This window comes from Rhinopithecus bieti, unplaced genomic scaffold (genome assembly GCF_001698545.2).
Source record: "Rhinopithecus bieti isolate Rb0 unplaced genomic scaffold, ASM169854v2 scaffold_17174, whole genome shotgun sequence".
In the NCBI taxonomy this organism is placed as follows: domain Eukaryota; kingdom Metazoa; phylum Chordata; class Mammalia; order Primates; family Cercopithecidae; genus Rhinopithecus; species Rhinopithecus bieti.
In genome coordinates this window covers 1,358,681-1,380,117 of record NW_016808962.1, presented here as the reverse complement: position 1 = coordinate 1,380,117, position 21,437 = coordinate 1,358,681, and the positions used below count along the sequence as shown (strand labels likewise).

At 48.8% G+C, this 21,437-nt stretch overlaps 1 protein-coding gene across 12 annotated transcripts in view; it reads left to right on the top strand.

Moving 5' to 3' along the window:
• The window catches only part of TNS3 (tensin 3), a 311,508-nt gene that overhangs the window by 163,718 nt on the left and 126,353 nt on the right, over positions 1-21,437 (top strand). For 11 of the 12 annotated variants that reach the window (XM_017888090.1, XM_017888093.1, XM_017888091.1 and 8 more), the window contains 3 exons: positions 7,629-7,741; positions 8,837-8,897; positions 11,354-11,429. In XM_017888090.1, coding sequence (XP_017743579.1) covers positions 7,629-7,741; positions 8,837-8,897; positions 11,354-11,429 — 250 coding nt within the window. Of the gene's footprint in view, positions 1-3,569; positions 3,751-7,628; positions 7,742-8,836; positions 8,898-11,353; positions 11,430-21,437 lie in introns of those variants that run through there. The other variant, XM_017888096.1, reaches the window with a different exon arrangement.

Below are 21,437 nucleotides of genomic sequence, written 5' to 3'. Positions count from 1 at the left end.
GACATTCACGTGACCTCCTGCATGGAAAATGAGGTATAAATAGGGAGTATCCCGTGCAGAATGCTTCGCACACAGGAAGTACAGCTGTCGTCTTTACTTTTTTTTTTTTGTTCTTATTTCTTATGGCACCAGCAGCTTGTTTATAACATTAAAAGAATATGGGAAAAGGGGGAAAATTTCTCCTCATTTTCTTTTTTTTCTTTTTTCTCTTTTTGAAACAGGGTCTTGCTCTGTCACCCAGGCTGTAGTGCAGTGGTGCAATCTTGGCTCACTACAGCCTCAACCTCCTGGGCTCAAGCAATTCTCCCACCTCAGCCTCTTGAGTAACTGAGACTATAGGCGTACATCACCACGCCCAGCTAATTTTAAAATTTTTGTGGAGACAGTGTCTCCCAGGTTGTGGTGGAAGGCTGTGTTGCCCAGGCTGGTCTTGAACCCCTGAGTTTGAATCATCCTTCTGCCTTGGCTTCCCAAAATGCTGGGATTGCAGGTGGGAGCCACAGTGCCCTGCTCTTCTCATGTTCCCATGCCCAAGGTTTTCATGCATCCTTCTCATCATCGCACATTTGAAGCCAGAGCATTTGCATTTTTTAATGTTTGCTGGATTCAATTTTACATTCCAAGGTTAATCCCTCTGCTCCTGAGATTAGGGAAATGCCCCTTAACCTTGCTCTTTTCCTTTTATCGTGACCAGAGCCTACATGAAAAGATGCTCACCAAATGGTCATCGAGTGTGTAAACAACTGAAGGAATGCATAAGATAAATCTGGAGGAAAGTTTGAGACCAGAAGAATGTGTGATGACAGCTTGTATGGGAATAGGCTCTGTGATGGGAGGCTTCTCTGTTGTCCTGATTGGCCTGGGGAGGGAGATGGGTGCTCTGCAGGTTGTTTTAGGACTGAGCTCAAGAAATCATTTTAAAGTCACACTTGTAATAATCACTCTTGAGAATAATTAATTAGCGTGGAATTTGTGGCTGGGAAGCTCAGAAGTCTCAACAGCAACTCCGATGGGAGGTGAATCTTTGTTACCTTGTTACACTAAAACGCCATGGAGCAGTTGGCCCATGGAGCTGACCCATAAAACTTACATGTGTCCGTGTAAGTTTTCTGTTTTTATACCTTCCTTGTCTTCAGCAAACCATGAGAAACAGCTTGTTGACACTCCAGTGTGGCCTCCTGTTGGTGCTCATTACCACCATTGTGTTATTGAGGCACCCCTGAACTTCCTTACCTAAACTTGGAAGCCTTCCTCTTTGAGAAGTAGTTAAAAGGAAATACTGGGTGCGGCACGGTGACTCTAGCCTGTAATCCCAATTCTTTGGGAGGCTGAGGCAGGACAATCACTTGAGTCCAGAAGTTTGAGACCTACCTTAGCAACACGGGAAGACCCCATTTCTATAAAAAAATTAGCTGGATTTGGTGGCACACACCTGTAGTCCCAGCTACTCTGGAAGCTGAAGTGGGAAGATCCCTTGACCCCACGAATTGGAGGTTACAGTGAGCTGTAATTGCCCCACTGTATGCCAGCCTGGATGATAGAGCTAGACCCTGTCTCCTCCTACCCCCCAAAAATCCTGGTATAGTTTTGGTTTATTATCAGCATCATGGAAATAATATTAAAATTATTAATGTTTCTGACATCTCTTTTCTTTTCCACCTTTCCTTTCTTTCTGAGAGAGTTGAGACAGCAACACACGTTTCTTGGCCCCATCACTGAGTTAATGGGGAAAGTGACAGGTAGCCAGTTGTTTCTTTTGGGAGCTGATCTCTCCTGCGTGTTGCTTGTCAAGGTGACCCTGGGAGGCCCCAAGTGGGACTCACCTAAGACCATCAGTCATGTTGTCTATGCACATTTGAGTGTCTCTTTGAGGTAAAGGGAAGATAGACCAAACAAATGTCTTGGCATGCAGAAATCAGGATGTCCTAGAAATAATGCTGTATAGTATTACTGGTGGAAGGTATCAGAGTTAGCAGCAGTGAATCTGTGAGGGTCTGCAGCAACCTCAGTTCTTGCCTGCTCAGAAGAAAGAATTTGACTGAGAGGCATAAGGTAGAAAAAGAGACACAGGCAAGTTTCAGAGCCGGAGTGGAAGTTTATTTTAAAAGGCTTTAGACCAGGAAAGAAAGGAAAGTACGCTTAGAAGAGACTCAAGCGGGCACATGAAGGTCAAGTGTGGTGTTTAACCTTGGTCCTAGACTTTATAGACTAGCCCACTTCCCACGTCTTGTGCCCCTTTCCCATGATTCTTCCCTTAGGGTGGGCTGCCCGCATGCATACTACCCTCCTTTTGCTTGGGAAGTGAGCACATGCAGTGTGTTTAGGAAGTTGTACGCATGCCTATCTAAGGGTTTCTTCCCTTTTCTGGTGATGTGCCCCGAGAAGGTTATACTCTGCCATTTTGTCTGTTAATGCATGTGCCCGAGAAGTTGTGTCTCCCTGGAGCCTGCATTCAATTAACAGTGCAATGGGCGTGGACCATCAGGAAATGGCCTCCTCCTGGCACCGGCTGCCAGTGTATGACTTTCAGAGAGGCAATGTGGTAATTGCCGAACCATTACCCAACATTCCTAGTGGGTGCGGAAAGAGCCCTCTCCTGTCCTGCTCATGCCTGTTTAACTACCTGTAAAAATGACATTATTTGGCTTTTGATATTTCTGTCATTTTTGACACAGTACCTCAGGTGCCTGAAGGGATACTTTAAAGATACAAGGGGAGTAGTTTTCCACATTCTCTAAAGGATGAGGCTCCTCAGGTAGCCACTGAGAGGCTTCTGTAACCGACAAGTGGGTTCATTATTCAATGCCCAGATAGAGCTGATTTACCAAGACAGGGGAATTGCAGTAGAAAAAGAGTTTAATTCATGCAGAACTGGCTGAACAGGAGAACAGAGTTTTATTACTACCCAAATCAGCCCCCTGGAAAATTTAGAGGCTTGGGTTTTTCAAAGATACTTTGGAGAGAAGGGGATGGCTAGGGAATGGGTGCTGCTGAGTGGTTGGGGGTGCAATCATAGGGGAAAATGGCCCTCTTGCCTCTGAGTCCACTTCTGGGTGGGGCCAGAGAACAGTTAGAGTCAGTTAGATCAGTTAGGTCAGGTAGAGCTGTCAGTTGTCAGAAATGCAAAAGCCTGAATAGACACCTCAAAAGGCCAATCTTAGGTTCTACAATGGTGATGTTATCTCTAGGAGTAATTGAGGAAGTTGCAAATCTTGTGATCCCCAGAGTAATCTTTTAAGTCTATACCTTGGCAGAATTCAAGCTGCTTTCATCCTTCCACCGTGGTGGTCTTGCATTAGTTTTACAAATGTGGTTTAGTTTTGGGCTATTACCGTTTAAACTATAAACTTTACTTTCTCCTAAAGTTAGTTTGGTCCAAGCCCAGGAATACCCAAGGCAGCTAGAAAGTTAAAGGCAAGATGGGGGTTGGTTGCATTAGATCTCTTTCACTGTCATACTTCTCTCACTGTTAAAATTTTTGCAAAGGCCATTTTACTTAATGCCTGTGTGGCCTCATCCTGCACATCCTCCTTGCTGCCCACAGCCTGCGGAAAAAGGGTGACCATTCCTCAGGGAGCCGCACACTTTGCCTGGGCCCAGACATCCTCTCTGAATCACCACCTCTGTGGGCAAAACCACCTACACTCTGGAAGCATCCCTCAGGAGAGCAGAGCCTGTGGCAGATATGTTGTGGTCTACTCTGACCCTTATGCCCATGCAACTGAGTCATCTTTGCAGCAATTCCAATGTGTAGGTCTCATTATTCTCCCCATTACACGAGAGGGAAGGGAATGCTCAGCAGAATGTTAAGTAACAGCCCAGGCTTGGCTCACACCAACAGGTGGCCCAGCTCACCTTTCCTGGTCGATTGGTGCTGCCCCTGCAGGCGTGGCTGACTCTGTGAGTGCTGGGAATGTAGAATGAGTAAGCTGTTGGGAAAGATGTCCTATGACGATGGTTCTTGTTGCTCGGAAAAGTAACTTTTGAATGCTGATTTTTATGCCCCCACATTTTCAGACAGATTTAAGCTTACATCTAGTGCAACTCAAATGTTTAGGGAGATATATGGAGATTCCAAATGGAAGTTTTTGCTGTTAGAAGTGACTGTGAATCATGCAAGGCAACTGAAAATTTCAAGCTGCTTTATGTTCGTTTACTTACAAGTTAAAAGCAATCCTTTAGTTTTTAAAATGTACTCATTGGTTTGAGAAGAAGCATGGAAAGCATCATCTCCAATGAGTTGTTTCCTAAAAAGAAAGAAAATATAGCAATGGGAAAATAATGGAGCTGTTTTTGTAAAGTATCTGGTTTCTAATCTTTCCAGCTCTGAAAACTGTGTTGACTAAGTAGGAACATTTTATTTTGGATAAGGCTGTTGGGATGGTCTTTAGAGGGCATCGGATACCCTACCATTGATTCATTTATATCTACTTGTAATGCCACAGATAAATGCCATGTATACGAAGTTAAAGTTGATCCTTTCCATAGTCGGCTGGATAAACTAATTGTGCAATTCTGTCCTATTATGTTCGTTTCCTCTTCTTTTCTTTTTCTTCTTCGAGACAGGGTCTTGCTCTGTCACTCAGGCTGGAGTGCAGTGGTGCAATCTAGGCTCACTGCAACCTCTGCCTCCTGGGTTCAAGTGATTATCATGCCTCAGCCTCTTGTGTAGCTGGGATTACAGGCGCGTGCCATCATGCCCATCTCATTTTTAAATTAATTAATTAATTAATTTTTTTGGTAGAGACAGGATTTCAGCATGTTGGCCAGGCTGGTCTCAAACTCCTGACCTCAGGTGATCCGCCCACCTCAGCCTCCCAAAGTGCTGGGATTATAGGCGTGAGCCACCACGCCTGGCCTCCCTTATTTTCATCCATAGCTGAATGTTCTTTTCTTTGGTAGTGATGGTAGTTCTCTAGGAAGTCACTCACAAACTCAGTGCTATTACCTGTGCCTGACTATCTGTCTGCAATCTCACAGCATTCACTACAGCTTATATTTGCAGTGAACTTTGTTGTTTTTATAAGGCATTGCTATTTAAAAAAAATGTTTTTTAAAGACTTGCTTTTATTTGGGATTTTGAACAATTATGTTTTTTTTTTAATCTTATTAAGAAAGCATGTGAAGGAAGAAAAAAAAACTGCATTTACCTTAGCATTTTATGTCTTTAATTTATCTGAAAACATGATGCATAGAAAGTTGATTTCTGTAAAGGTCAGATGAGAATTATATTCCAAGAGGTTACTTTTCAATTGGTTAAGCTATCACCTGAGCAGCCCTTTGTAGACGGACCTGGGAAGTGATCACTGTTGAGAGCTGGTTTTGGGGAGAAAACTCTGGAGTCCTGGATCCTAGGCAGTGGTAGCCTCCTTCTCTTCCCCTCTGACCACCACTGGGCTTGTGGCCCTGGACTTTGGCCTTCTTTGGGAGCTTGTGGCAAAACAGAGTTCTTCTGCCATCAGCTTGGCCCTCCTCATCTGAAGAAAATACTTCTCCTGCTTCGTCTGGTGGCAGGGGCAACAATTCCAGCCAGGCCACATCAGCAGAAATGAAGCTCTGTGACCACAGTATGGGACAATACCTGGGTCAGGGAGAGGTTGTGGTTTCCCAGAGGACAGCTCTCTGCCTCTCATAGGACCTTGGTGCTAACTCTGGGCTCAGCTACTTGGACACCTTAGGCTGCCATGACCAGGAGCCCCTCAGGCCCAGTGCTCCAGAACCTTCCATGTTTGCATAAAGTCATGAAACCAACATCGACTTCACCTAGATGCCTGGTCCAGGTGCACATGGGGCACTGAGAACACCCACAGGGAACAGGGTTGTCTCAGCCGCATGGTAACTGCAGAACCACCCGAGCACATGGCCAGGCGGTGAGGGACTCAGTGTGCCACTGACAAACCGGATGAGCCGAGGAAGCTGATTTCCCAGTGTCCAGGGCTGCCCCATGCTGGAGGGAGGGCAGAACTGCCCCAGAGGAGGTGACTCAGGCCCCTCAATGCGGGCATTTGTGGTTCCTCACTTTTACTCAAAACCAGGGAGCCAAAGGACCCATGAAATCCACAATGCGTAAAATGTGCATGATTGAAAATACACGATTCATGCATTCCTCTGCCTACATACAACTGAGGGTAAGAAGTCTTATTGCCAGGGTGGAAAGTACCCTGCAGGGGAGGCGTGTGGGAGCCGCCTGGCGATCTGGTCATCGGCCTCACAGGGTTCCCACGTCTCCAGGCTGATTGACCTCTGCCACTCTTACGAGATTTTGCCCTCTTCTGAGAGAGCAGAAGAGAAGTTTGCTGCTAGGAAGATGGAAATACTGACATACCCTGTTTCTCACTATGAATTGTAACTAAACTGAAGCAAACTCGCTTTTCTAACATTTTCCTAGTGGGTGGACTATAGATAGGGTTTTCCTTTTTTTGGTAATGTTTAACAGAAATCTTCTCTTGTTTAGTTTGTTTGTATACAAATTTAACTGCTTGAATAAGGGTGTGGATTGCCAGTGTAAGTGACAGATTTTTTTTCTTAACACAAATAAGGTCCGTGATGGCCGTTTCTGGCTTATGGTAGGATGGTTGTAGGTGCTGGCAGCACAGTCACCTGCCACTTCCTTCCTCAGTCTGCTGTGGTAGTAGAGAGATGCATAGATTGTTAAATATTGTGGGGTTTCTGGTTGTTTGGGTTTTTTCTTGCAAAGATTACAGTACTTTGGTGGAGACAGATATGGAAACACATATTCAATGCAAGGTGTTGAGGCTACAGTGGAGGTTGTGTGGGTGCAGTGGCCACGGTGAGGGACCTCAGGGCAGGGGCCGCACCAGGCAGGGCATCAGCAGGCAGGACAGGCCAGGGAAGCGTCAGAGAGCTTGGCAAGCCTCCGGCTCATCTTCCTGTCACTGCCGCCACGTCATGCCTCATGAGGACCTCGGCGGTCAGATGCCCCTAGTGTAGAAGCTTCCCTCTTGACCACCAAATGCTCATGGAAGTTGTGCACGGTCAGTATTGGAAGCATGAAGCTGACGCCTGGAACTCAGAGAGGCTGATGACCTGTGTGGCCTTCGCCTTTGAAGCTGGGCCCTGAAGAGAGAGGGACAGCAGGAAGGAGAGCCTCTTATCAGATGTGGCGTGGAAGGCTGTGGGATAGGAGGGGAGTGTGGACTCCAGCCTTTTCTTAGGGCTCCTGAGTATGAGCAGAAAGCAGCAGGTGCAGTGAGTGGTTCTGGGCCTCAATCATGTGACCCTGCTGTGGGTGAGATGCTAGTGACAGAGCACACGCTCACCGGTGTGCTAGGCCTCTGCTTCCTGCTGCTCACCAGTGGGGGTCATGATGGTCTGTGGCCTGGCTTTGCCCGGGGATTGGTTCAGTGGACAGGCACAGAGGTCTTTCAGATGTGGGATGCTCAAGCCGAGAGGCCGGTTGTGCCTCGGTGTCCCTGGTGCCTGCTGTGCTGGTGGGAAGCCATCAGACCTGTGGGCGCAGCACCATGCTGAGAACCCCTGGCTGTGAGCAGTGGACCGGTTCTCTCCCAGAGCCCCAGACCCAGCCGGGTTGTGTTTGTCCTTGAGTTCCCTTCTCAGCAGGGGCTGAGGACACTTCTGGGAAGTCTAACCCAGCTGTCCTTTTGCAGGTATGTTCAGTTCCTCAGTGGGCTCCTGTCCGGATCGGTGAAAATGAATGCCTCCCCACTGTTCCTGCATTTTGTCATCCTCCATGGCACCCCCAACTTTGACACAGGTGGAGGTGAGTGTCCTCTATGACGTGGCACCTGCGATTGGCTGGCCCAGGCTTGGGGCTGCTCCTGGGCCTCTCAATTTAGATAAACCTCTGCTTTCTTTGTGAGAGGGTCCTGGATCTGCTCCTCTGCCTCCCTGGCAACTGACTGTGTCCCCCTTCTGTGGTCAGAGCGCCATGTTTATGTGGTTGGGGCAAGTTATTTAATCAGGAGAGGGACAGGCGGCCAGCAAGGGGGATCAGAAATACCCCTGTGTATATTCACAGTGACTCGGGCAGACAAGCATTGTTCTGGGCTGCAGCCCTGGTGGGTCAGCTGTGCAGTTGGCCTTGAGGTCACAAGCCATGGCAGAAGCCTAGTAAGAGAGGCACGAATGTGACCCTGGTGCATCTCATGAACCCGTCTCCTCCTTCTCCTTTAAAATGACCCCACAGGAAAGCACAAAGTATGTAGCTGAGAGTGAGGACCCTGAGCCCTCCTCCCTTTCCCACTTAGATGAACACAGCACACGACTGGGGATCAGGGCCCTGTTTCCACATCCCCAGTTACCCAAAGGTGCACAGAACATACGGCTGAGGATCAGCAGGGCCCTATCCCTCCTCCTTAGTCCCATGCAGGAGCACATGGCACATGGCACATGGCTGAGGGTCAGGGTCCTGTCTTCTCCTTCCCAGTCCCATGCAGGCACACACAGCACATGGTTTGGATTCAAGACCCTGTCCCTCCTCGCCAGTCCCATGCAGGTGCTTGTTCATAGGTTTCTTTTGTCGCTGAAGTACATCTGTGCCTTCAGGTCCCCCTGGTCATCACGGCCAGAGTGACCTTGCCAAGCTGCTAGTTGCTTTGGAAGCAGCCAGGCTTCAATTCAGGAGCCTTTGACACCCTTTGGTTAAAGGTCAAACTGTGTTACTCTGCAGGCCTCTAGGACTGGGTCCGGGCTTTTCCTGCAGCAACCCTGTGGCTCCATGCACTGCCTTCCCAAACCTCAAAGGTCACAGGTGCAGTCTCCTGGTCTCCTCATCCCTTTCTTTCTTTCTGTTTACCAAATTCCTATTCATTCTGTACCAGTCATGCCTCTACAGACAGTTGTGCCTTTCTTTCAGTGTGCCGGCCCTTTCTGAAGCTCTACCAAGCCATGCAGCCTGTGTACACCTCCGGGATCTAGTGAGTGCTGCTGCTGCTGCTGCTGTGGGATCTGGACGGCTCAGGGAATTGCAGCTGAGCCTCAGCTGCCTGTCCTGCAGGAAGAGGATGGGAGGGTTCAGGTCAGAGAATGCCAAGAAGTCAAAGAAGAGTCCAGAGGGGAAAACACTGGGGTGGCCTGTGATTCAGCATCATGCCTCTGCCCTCCCTTCTGCCCTGCACCACTGTCTTTGGGCTGTCACACCAGTTGGCTCCATTAAGGGACATGGGAGCTAGAGGGCCCATTTGCTTTTTGGAGTATGGGGAGAGAGGGCCGTTTGCTTTTTGAAGTATGGTGGCCCCTCAGTTTTCAAGGGGGATTGATCCCAGAACCCCCTTTGATTAACCAAATCCGAGGATGTTCAAGTGAGTTTTATAAAACGGCATTGTCTTGAACTCCTGACCTCAAATGATCCACCCACCTCGGCCTCCCAAAGTGCCAGGATTACAGGTGTGAGCCACCGAGTCCCTGGCCATCATGGTGAAACCCCGTCTCTACTAAAAATAAAAGAATTAGCCAGTCGTGGGGTTGCACACCTGTAAACCCAGCTACTCGAGGTAGAGGCAGGAGAATCACTTGAACCTGGGAGGCGGAGGTTGCAGTGAGCCGAGATCGCACCACTACAGTCCGGGCTGGGTGACAGAGCAACAGTCAAAGAAAGAAAGGCCAGGTTTGGTGGCTCATGCCTGTAATTCCAGCACTTTGGGAGGTGGAGGTGGGCAGATCACAAGGTGAAGAGATTGCGATCATCCTGGCCAACATGGTGAAATCCTGTCTCTACTAAAAATACAAAAATTAGCCAGGTGTGGTGGCGTGTGCCTGTAGTCCTAGCTGCTTAGGAGGCTGAGGCAGCAGAATTGCTTGAACCTGGGAGGCAGAGGTTGCAGTGAGCCGAGATCGTGCCACTGCACTCCAGTCTGGTGACAAAGTGAGAATCGGTCTCAGAACAACAACAACAACAAAAAACCCTGGCATTGTATTTTCATATAACCCACGAGTATTCTCCTGTATACTCTAAATCATCTCTAGATTACATACAATACCTAATTCAATGTAAAGGCTGTGAAAATAGTTGTTACAATGTATTGTTTTAAATTTCAATTATTTTTTATGGTTGCATTTTTATTTTTTATTTATTTCCCACAATATTTTCTTTTCTTTTTTTTTTTTTGAGGCGGAGTCTCACTCTGTTGCCCAGGCTGGAGTGCAGTGGCGCGATCTCAGCTCACTGCAAGCTCCGCTTCCCGGGTTCACACCATTCTCCTGCCTCAGCCTCCCGAGTAGCTGGGAGTACAGGTGCCTGCCAGCGCACCCGCTAATTTTTTGTATTTTTAGTAGAGACGGGGTTTCACCGTGTTAGGCAGGATGGTCTCGATCTCCTGGCCTCGTGATCCGCCCGCCTCGGCCTCCCAAAGTGTGGGGATTACAGGCGTGAGCCACCGTGCCCGGCCTATTTCCTACAATATTTTCTATCACGTCAGTTGAGTCCATGAATGTGGAATCCAAGAATAGGGAGGGTTAACTGTGAGTGTATTGCAGAGTCCTACGATAGGATCTTCACTGCTGTGGTTTTTCTTTCTTGCTCCTTTCGATTTTGTTTTTTATTTTTATTTATTTATTTATTTTGAGACAGCATCTCGCTCTGTTGCCCAGGCTGGAGTGTAATGGCACGATCTCCACTCACTGCAACCTCCACTTCCCAGGTTCAAGCGATTCTCCCGCCTCAGCCTCCTGAGTAGCTGGGATTATAGGCACCTGCCGTCATGCCCACCTAATTTTTGTATTTTTGTAGAGATGAGGTTTCACTGTGTTAGAGCCAGGCTGGTCTCAAACTCTTGACCTCAAGTGGTCTGCCTGCCTTGGATTCCCAAAATGCTGGGATTACAGGCGTGAGCCATGTCTGGCCTGCTTTGCATTTTAAACAAAAGGTAGCCACACATCCCCCAAATTTGTACACATTTCGGAGCTTCCTTTGTCTTTTTGTATGTGGAGAGGCATTTTATGAAAAGTTAGTAAAGGGAACAAATATTCTCACTACTCACAAAGAGCTGTTGTCACATTTCTGGGTTTGCTCTGGGCCCTGTGTGCACTGATGTCATTCTGGAATTGCACCTGCAGTTTGAAACTGTGGCTGTGCACACCCTGGGCCCCTTCCTCTAAGGCTGCATGGTCATCTCCAAGCTCGGGCCTCTGGGGTTGGACTTTAGTCACTTCAAGTCAGTCACTGACCATGATGATGCTATGAGGACCCTCCACAGCCTGGGAGCTTTCTTTACCTTTTTAGATTCATTTAGATTATCAGGAATTAGATTCCGGGCTGATTGGGCATTCTGTGTAATTTCTGAGGTTTTGGTTGTGGGGTTACTTTTCTCTTCATGTATTCTTCCCACGAAATCATGAAGTTACATAATGATCTGTCTTCTTCTTCATCCCAAAGCAACGTTGGCCCAGAAAATCCCAGCAGGATCTGCATCGTCATCGAGCCGGCCCAGCTTCTGAAGGGAGATGTCATGGTGAGTGCCCGCTGTGGCCGCAGATGTGTCTGTGTCCCCACTCTCCTAGTGGTGATGACTTGAAAACAAGATTCTGTGTTAAAACAGTAACCCCACAAAAAAGTACGCTGTAAGAAGAATGAAAAGTAGCTCTTGCCTTAACTCTGGGGTCCCCCACCCCTGGGCTGTGGACCTTATCGGTCCGTGGCCTGTTAGGAACCTGGCCTAGCGAGCGAGCATGACCACCCGAGCTCCGCCTCCCGTCAGATCAGTGGCATCATGAGATTCTCAGAGGAGTGCGAGAACCCTATTGTGAACTGCGTGTGTGAGCGACCTAGGTTGCACACTCCTTAGAATGATGATCTGAGGTGGAAAAGTTTCATCCTGAAACCATCCTCCACCAGTCTGTGGAAAAATTGTCTTCTATGAAACTGGTCCCTGGTACCGAAAAGATTGGTGACTGCTGCCTTAAGGCATTTAGTTAACTTTCTGAATAAAACTATTTTAATTAAAGGGACAGAACAAATCTTTGTTCTTGATTCTCTTTCATTCTAGAGCCCCTTGAGATATATAACCTGGAAATTAATGTCCTAACTTGGCCACTCACCTCTGAGGATCCCTGTGTTCCTACTATAATTTGCATTCTTCACATGATCCCTGGCCTCCCAGAGTGTGGGTGCAGAAATAGAATATTTATGTGTCATTAATAGCCAAAGTGTGAAATACAGCTGGTGCAATTACAGCTTGATTAATGATCAAAACAATGATTTCTCCAGATAATTTTGACTCTTGGGTGCGTTGGTTCTTGGAGGAGATTAGCTATTACATTTTACCCTTTTATTTTTCTTGAATACAAAAAATTCATACATTTAAAATAATTTTAGGAAAGCCTTTTTATCTGAAATAAGGTAAGCTTTTAAGGCATATGTATGACTTTCAGCATGCATAGAATCATAGAATGTAAACATTTCATGGCCTTGGAAGACCCACTTCTATAAGGCAATAGGGTGAATTGAGAATTAGCTTTTCATAGTATTATAAATGCCCCATACAAAGTTTTTGAGGATTTTCATTGATTTCCCCGTAACTCCTAGATTTTAAAATCTTTGCTTAGTGGGTGATGAACTCCCTACCCTGCTGGTCCTGAATTCTTGGAAAAATCAAATCAGCGAGGCCGTCTAGACCCATCCACGCCTGCGGGGTCCCTCTGGGGCCTCCGGGTCTGTCCTGTTTCACATGCTCACCACCTAATTGAGGGGTTCTATAGACCTGGAAGGCAGGTCTGGAACAACAGCTGGGCCCAGCCCTTTTCAAGGGATTGAGTAAGCACTTTATAAACATCTTGCCTCCCTTTTCATAGGCAAGAAAGCTGAGGCTTGGGGTGTGTCATACGTTTTTATAGGCCCATTTCCTCAGCTATCTGTTCTACTGTCCTGAGGAGGAGGACCTGGGCTGGAAGTCTGTCCTCAGCGGTGCCACACCACCGCTGCGGCATCCCTGTGGTTGGAAGTGAGAGGGAGGACCAGAGGGGGAGAGATACATCCGCTCTGGTGTTCCCTCACATCCTGTGGTCCAGAAGGCAGCCCTGGGCTTGTTTCCTAAGAGACTTCAACCTGGAGGCTCCGTCTCCCAGGACATTTCCTGGGATCGTTGGACAAAGGGCCTGAGCCTTTATTGAGCATGGCCTATGTTCAGCACTTTACTTCTCCAGCCACTCTGGAACTGGGTCCAGTGTTCCAGCTTTAAAGAGGAGGCCAAGCTGGGCGCAGTGGCTCATGCCTGTAATCCCAGCACTTTGGGAGGCTGAGGTGGGCGGATCACGAGGTCAGGAGATCGAGACCATCCTAGCTGACACGGTGAAACCCCGTCTCTACTAAAAATACAAAAAAATTAGCTGAGCGTGGTGGTGGGCACCTGTACTCCCAGCTACTCAGGAGGCTGAGGCAGGAGAATGGCATGAATCTGGGAGGCGGAGCTTGCAGTGAGCCGGATGACGCTATTGCACTCCAGCCTGGGCGACAGAGCGAGACTCCGTCTCAAAAACAAACAAACAAAATAATAATAAGAGGAGACCAAGAGGGGCTGGGGGTGATGCTGGTAGGATTTGCATCCGCCCTCATCTTGTTTGCGTAGTGTTCTACCTGCCCTAGGAGGTGACATCTCAAGGGCTGGTGCTCCCCGAACCAGGTCTTCAGTGATGAGTACTTGTGGCCCTATGGCTCCGTCCCTTTAAGATGACTCATGGGAGGCAGCTGAACAACTCAGTCATGGAGGGTGACCTTCAGGCTAAGATGTGGCCTCCCCCCCCACCAAGAGTATGGGACAGTCCTCTCCCCTGGGCTGTTTATGGGCTGGTAGCTGCAGGGTCTTCCTGAGACCAGGTGGGTCCCCCAGGAAGTGCCTGGCTCCTCTCCTCTCTTCCTAGCTACCTCCTCTTCCACCTGCCTCCTCCTCCCTCCTTCTCTTCTCCCCTCTCTTCTCTCCCACCCCACCTTTACAAACTATTCCCCCTCCTCTTGCACTTCTTCCTTTTCCTCCTGTCTGCTCCCTCCCTCCTTCCTCCTCATTATTTTCTGTGGCCCCTCCTTCCTACTGTCATTCATCCAGTAGTCTTTTTTTTTTTAGTGTTTTGTGCTTTTTGAGTCACCGTGCTTGGCTCTAGGCCCATGAGTGAAGTTTTTGCCCTGGAGGATCCTCGTGGGGACATGGGCTTTCTGGCAGGAGGGAACCTGCTGATACTGTGTGGCCCACAGAGGCCTTGATGAGATGGGGTGGGAGAGGTCACAGAAGGACTCAGATGGACGTGACCTGTGAGTTGGCTCCAGGTTGGAAGGGGTGTTATTATACAAATAGAGACGCAGCGTCCCAGGCTTGAGGCACCCACAGAGGCTGATGCTGTTGTTAGGATGTCTGTCTTGCAAGGACAGCCGTTGTCTTGGAAGGCTGAAACCAGATTTTGTAGGGCTTACATATTTGCATATTTTGTTTTGGATGTAGACTTCTGCCCAGTGAAGACCATAGGGTTTGTGAGGATTAAATGTTGAGTCTCCCAGGATAGCGCCTGGCAGAGGATGAAACTGCATCGATGTGACCCTGTGGCGTCACCAGGTCACTTTCCTCTATCAGACCAGACTGTGGCTTAGTCTTTGGGACAGCCACTGCCTCTTCCCTCTGGAAGAACTCCCAGCATCCCACCCACCCTACAGGCCCTCTCTCTCGGTGCTGCGTCCTATCCTGTCCCACCCTGTAGTGGGCACCACAGCCCAAACGTGTGGTCTGAGTAGACATCACATGTATCCCTGTTGCAGTAGCTGGAATGTGGCTTTGAGCGGGCGGCATGGGTGGAACTTGGAAGGGGTGTGGTGGAGGTTTGGGTTTGGCACTTGATAACTGAGGCAGGCCCAGGAACAGGGTGGGGCAGGGCGGAGAGGGGCCGTGAGTGAGTGAAGGAGGCGGTGGCCTCCTTTCCTCAGCGTCCCACCTGCAGTGTCCCACCTGCAGCTCTTGAAAGTCTTCCCAGTGGCCTCCAGGCCACCCTGGGCTGGCATTCTCCAGCCTGCCATCTCCTCCTGGTCCTCTGTCCCTCGCTGGCTCTAACCTGCTTGGCATTCAGACTGTATGTCCCTTAGAGCACTGAAACCCGCTGGCCGCCTCATGCTGCCCCAGCTGATCCCACCATTATGTCCCCAAGCCCTGCTGATCCAGCACTGCCCACCCACCCTGGCCCTGACCTTTCAACTAAGGCTTGACCCTGAACAGCGCCCTGCTCCCCATCTCATTGGCTGTGCAGATTTGACACAGAGCCCTGCCTCCAGCCACCGTGATCGTGGCCCCACAAAGGCCCTTCCTTCCCCAGGACACCACTGCCTATCCTCTGAGCTGCCCGCCGCGTGGTGCAGCCTGCAGCTCCTCTCTGGCCATGGTTTCTCTCCTGGGGAGGAGGTCCAAGTGCCTGTGCCTGACGTATGAATCCCTCATCCTCCCGCCCCGTCATTCAGCCCCAGGGACCCCGTGCTGTTGGTCATACTCGGCATCATTCTCTCGTGTCTCTCCTGTCTTGCTGATGTCATCCACCCATGTCAGAGGTTTGGCTCTGAGCTTGCGACTCGTGGGCGTGTGCTGCACTCTCCCTGAAGCTGGGCTCCATATTCTGGAATCCACACCCTGTCTGCACCTCCAAGGGTGGTGATTCTCTCTAGCCATAGACTCCAGAGTCTGTCATCGTGCTCCTCAGAAGGGTGCCGATGCTTGGTAGACCTCAGAAACTCGTGAGAAGTGGCCGTGGCTCGCCACTGCTGAGGGCCCTTAGGGGCCTGCTGCATCATCATCACCACCTTACAGACAGAGGCAGAGAATCAGTGGCTGACTGAGGCCACATCCCCAGTGAGTCAGCTGAGCCAGAGTCTCTGAAAACCATTAAGACAGCGAGCCTCATACCTGCTGCCGGCTCCTCTGTTGACTGGGTATGTGGCTGGCTGGAGGAGGCATGTTGCGGGCACGATGCTGTGGTGAAGTGTATCATGTCCTGGTGCACCCACGTCCGAGCAGAAGCCGAACGTCCCTAAAGAATTTGAAAGTGCGAAGGTTCTGGAATTTGGGTATCAGGTTTAGCTGTTGAGTTTCTTGAGGTGAATGTTTTATGCTGTGGGGGCATAAAATATTCCGTTTTATGAGTCCATGAGTTAAGAAACGCTGTGTTAGATAGGAGATTCCAGATCTTTTCACAGGAGATAGTTTGATAAAATAATTTCCTTCCTTCACCTTTGCTCATTCCTTACATGGAATTTTTCTAGGATTGCATTATGATTTGATTCATGCTTCCTGTGTTTATGTTTACTTTTTTGTACACTCTGTGCTTATTTTTTGCAGTGTTTTCAGATGGGTGGAAGAAGATGTGGGTGATGGCTGAAAAGTGTACTTTTCCATCGCAGAAGGTTCTTTTTCCTTGCAGTGCTCATAGAAGTGATTAGCTAAGAGGTTTCGTTTGGTTATATATCTCTACGAAGCCTGATATACTTTTCTCCTGTTGTATTTTGCCAGGGCTGCCATCACAAAGCATGGCAGAATGGGCTTTGGTCTCAGCTTAAACAACAGAGGTGATTCTCCCACAGTCCTGGAGGCTGAGAGCCTGAGATCCAGGTATGGGCAGGGTGGTTTCTCCTGAGGCCTCTCTCCTTGACCTGGAGGTAGCCATCTTCTCCCTGTGTCCTCACCTGGGCTTCACTCTGTGTGTCTATGTCCTCATCTCTTCTTCTTCCAAGGATACCAGTTATCATTCATTTGGGTCCAGCCTAGTGACCTCATTTTAATTTATCTTTATGAAGGCCCCAGCTCCAAATACAGCCCTATGCTGAAGTGCTGAGACCTTCAACCCATGGATTTTGGAGGGACACCATTCAGCCTGTAACAACTCTGTTTATTAAATAAACCTCTTCTAGAAAGTTTAGTAAGATAATTAGTGCAGTCAGGTGCCACTGACGGCCCGGCCCCTGTGGCTGTGGTTTGTCACCAGCCTTTATCCTGGGAACGTTCAGTGTGTGGCCTGCATGAGAGGATGTGGTGGACACACGAGTGGGCAGTGCAGGGCTCCTGCTTCTGGGTGTCTGGGTCTTCCAGGGAGATGAGCATGCAGAGAGTTAGGGCAGGTGGAACTGAGCGTGGCAGAAGGTGCACAGAGACAAGAGCTGAAGGTTAGGTGGGAGAGACAATTGCCAGCGTGTCAGAGAAGGAGTGACTTTGCAGCAGAGCTAACATCTGTGGTCGACCTGGAGAGTAGGAGTCCAGAGTGTCAGTGCCAGCACTCGCGTCAGAGTCTGGAGTGTATGTTGTGCCAAAGCCCAGAAATCTCGGTGCTGTTGACTCCCTCTGAAAACGATCTAAGGGAACAACACAGGAAGAAAAAAATGCAGTTGCACATTTCTCATTATTGGCAAAGCATTCTTAGAGAAGAACGGGAGCCATCCCCTCCTCCTGTTCACGCTTCTTCTGGGTGTTCTGAGGGTGCGCAGTGCAGGAGTAGCGCCGGATTCCTCCTCTCCAGCCTCCCCCCACCTTCCAGTGACCTACTCTGCCATGCTTAGCACAGGATGCCCATGCCGCCTTCACTTTGCCCTTCCTTCAGTTTTGCCCTGTGACTGCTTGACGTGCTCTGCTGCAGGTTCACCGAGCAAACCTTAAGTTGAGAAGGCTCCAGTGGGGGAAGAAGTTACAGGGCCTTTTCTGTGTAAAGTTCGGATATGCAGGTGGTTTTCTTTTGGCAACAGTCATGGCTTGGAGAGGATCCTAAGGAGCAGAAAGCACGTGCATAGATTTACACCCTGAAGACTGCAGATGTCTCGGCGCTCTCAGTCTGGGTGTTTTCTGAGGCTGTCTGTGTACTTTTGAAGGCGGAAAGTGGCTTCCCAGGAGGGCTAGCCATCCTTCATCCTTCTCCTTCGAAAGGCCTCTTGTCCTCTTTGAGATTTCCCCTCCGTGGTTCTCGTGTCTCCCTTGCCTGCAGGCACATCTGCCTGGCTTTCCTCATGAGGGCCTCTGCACTGGGACTTACTGGCAAAGGTTACAGCGGTCAAGTTCACAGAGAAGGAAGGGCCAGAGTCAAGTCTAACTGCGGAAAGTGACTTGGGAAAACAGAGCCCCACTTGCCACTCCCTGGACTCAGTTTCTAGTAGATGGAGCTGCTGCAGGCAACAGCAAAGCTGACTTTGACCTGCCGTCTGCCTTCGCCTCGACACAGCCAGCCCATCCCTGCTTGGCCCTTCCCAGCTGCACACCTGACCCATCCGGTCTTTGCAATGTGCCTTTTGCAAAAGGTCGGATTCTTAAGCCTGCTCCTTTCAAAAGGGCAGAACCTCAAGAGGTTTAGTAAATATGGCGTTGTCAGGCAGTGCTATGGGGAGGGCAGCCGAGGCATTATGTAACCCTGCTCAGGAATTCACGTGGGCAGCGGGCCCATCAGGAGTCTGGCAGGGCTCCAGGGGCCTGATCCTGCTTGCTCCCTCCCTGGTCTTGTCTCTCAGGTCCAGGGCTTGTAAACACGTGCTTCGTCTTGCTGCCCCTGCTCGGGCAAATCCACGGCCACTTAAATTTTGTGTTCATGGTTGCTGGCTCTAGAACCTCGCTCCAGTGACCTGACTTGTAAACAAAGGTGTTGCCTGCTCAAGAAGTTTTCACAAACAAATAGTGCTGTTGCTGGTTGTTTCTTAGCGAGGGCAGTTACATAAGGCCAGGGAAAATGAAAGTGTTCTCCTGAGACTCTGCCCCAGGAGAGGGTTCTACAGATCTCTGCTGGACGCATCACAGCATTATTTTGTGATTGTCTTTTCCCTCTCCCTTTTAGACTGGGCTGGGTCTTAATCCATGCGGTCATCTCAGCATGGTGGACTTGGTTGTGTTTTCATTTGCAGCCAATATTTACCCACCTTTCAATTGCTTTAGGTCATGAATTACAATATTGCGAACATCTGAAATCATTTTCGGCTCCAAGTAAAGAAATCATGGTTAGTGTTGGCCCTGCCTGACCTAAGTCTTTGACCTATGAGGCTTAGCTGTCTAACTTTTTACCCTCCAAATATGTGGTTGTAGCTCATTCTCTGAGCTCACAGATTCCTTGAGGCCTGCGTAGATAGTTGCCTGGGCCACCAGCGGAGCATTGAGTGAGAATGTTACTTTTTTCTGTTAGGGGTGCTTTGAGGGTTTTGCTCTTTTGCTTAGTAAATTTAGGGGAAGCAGATCTGAATAGGAGCTGCCTAACAACGGCTGGCATTGTGGGAGGATAGGAACTTGAGGGCTGCCTTCTGAATTGGGGGCTGGCATTCCTGGGGCTGATACCTTAAGCCTTGACTTTCTTGGTCCAAGGTGCTTTTTCTCTTGTTGATGGAGAGTTTGAAATAAAAATACACTTCTGTGGCCTGAAGTTAAGCAAGTCATCAGCTGTCTGTAAACACTGAATTGGTGGATAACTTCTTTGAGAATTCCATGTGTCTGCCTTCGACTTGGTGTACTTCAGGAGCAAATGACGTCAAGGCAGGGCTCCATTCCTGGTCACCAGCAACTTGTCCAGTTCAGTCAAGGTCACAGGCATATTTTTATACCACTACTAGAAAATAAATTTTGGCTATGGTTTCTGAATTGCCTCATCAAACTAAAAGAAAGCAAGAGTGCTTGCAGGCCTTCCCATTGAGATCATCATTCACCCCATATGTTTTTGCATACCAAGTGCCCTCTCTCCAGAAGCTTATGCCCTTTAAATAATATATTCATATAAATATAGCATATCATTATTGAATTTACAACTTATATTAATATGTAGTGCTAATTTAATCTTTGTAACCACATAGCCAGGTCAATATCATAATACTCATTTTGTGGTCAGAGAATGTAAAGTCTAAAGAGGCAGCAACTTTCCCAAGATCTGAGTGCTCCCAGCGATTTGTGATGTCAGCATCACACCCACGTACTTTTGTGGTTGGCTCTACGATAGCATAGTGACAGAACATGCGCAGCCTTTGTTGCAGTGCTTGCTATTTCTCATTTCGTTTTTCTGTGCTGCAGAATTGTGACTGCACATCTTTGAATTGTAATTTTAAATGCAGATATTCTAAAATCTGAAGGTAAAGGATCAACGTATTCTAGAAACACTCTGGGGAGACCCAGGTAAATAAAATTAAAGCTCGAGGGATGAAGGGAAAATTATAGACTTGAATCACTCTAATCTTTACAAAATGCTTGCATTACTTTTATATCTTAAAGGGAGGCATTTGGGGGCTGTCGTACCAAGTACCACGTTGATTGTTCTTTCTGTTATGTGTTACAATCGTAATTCTGATCTCTTGCCATTGGTCTTAAAAAGATTTGTTGATGTGGATAATGCATAATTATTGCACACTATGGAGGGCTCCTGGTTGGTGAGTGGATTTTGTCTCGAGATCTGACCTGCTGTGTTGACGGTGGTTGCTGGGAGCTCTGAGGTAGGGGAAAATCCTGTGGTTTTCCGTGTCTTTCAGAAGAAGCTGGAGTCAGTTCATGATTTGGTCTGGAGGACTGGAGCGGGTGGTTTTTACCTCCCTTAATCAAGGGGAAAGAGGTTTAATATGAAACAGGGAGTGTGTATCATGAGGCCGTTAGGATCTCAAGCCAGCAAACAAAGTTAGCCTTAAAATCCTCAGAGAAACCTCTGAAGGGAGGGCCACGTGATTTCAGGCAGCAGTTGTTCCCTGCCAGTGGGATAGACCACTCTTTCTTTCACTGCGGAGCCTTAGGAGTATTTGAAAGCTTGTGCTGTGAAAAATAGGAGAATCGTATGGGGCCTGGAGAGGAACCTGTTTGGGACAGGCCGATTCCCATCTCATGCCCCTCTGTACCTCCTGGGCGCTGTGGCCTGCTTTCTCCTCCCGTCTGGTATGTGGAGGGAGCTGGGATTGCTGCAGGAGGAGCATTGTGTTTGTGTGTAGCTGCTGTGAGGAGCATTGAGGGGAGCATCCTGGATTCCTGGAGAGGGAGGGCGGGACCTGGTCTGGAAGGAGGCCCTGTGCTGGGTGGAGTGGTACTGACGGGAGGGGCACAGTGAGCTGCGGTTGGGGATATTCCACTGTGCCTCTTATGCGGCCCTGCCTGGAGCCCACAGCTCCCTCCGTTTCACTCCCTGCCTGCCGGGACTGAGCCCACAACTGCCTCCTGAGGAGTTTCCTGCCCCCTGTGGGCAGACATTGGCACCCATGGCAGCACATGCTGCTCTAACTGCGTGAGCCATCAGCTGACATCGTGTTGTTGTTTTTATTTTTTTAAATCTCTGGTTCCCTTAAATATTTATAAAATTTGAGAGCAAGACTGGCTTGAATTGGGGCTTCTCTTTTCCTTTCCCCTTCCCTAACCACTTTTCACTCCCCATTTGTAAGGCACCCAGTGGGAAGAAGGCAGATAGGGGGAGAGGTGGGTGCTGTCATCCCTAGCAATGGGGGCGCATGTGTGGATTTACCCCTGGCCAGAAAGACCTCCCTCTGGGGATCTCTATAGTGTGCCCTGGGTTGAAGC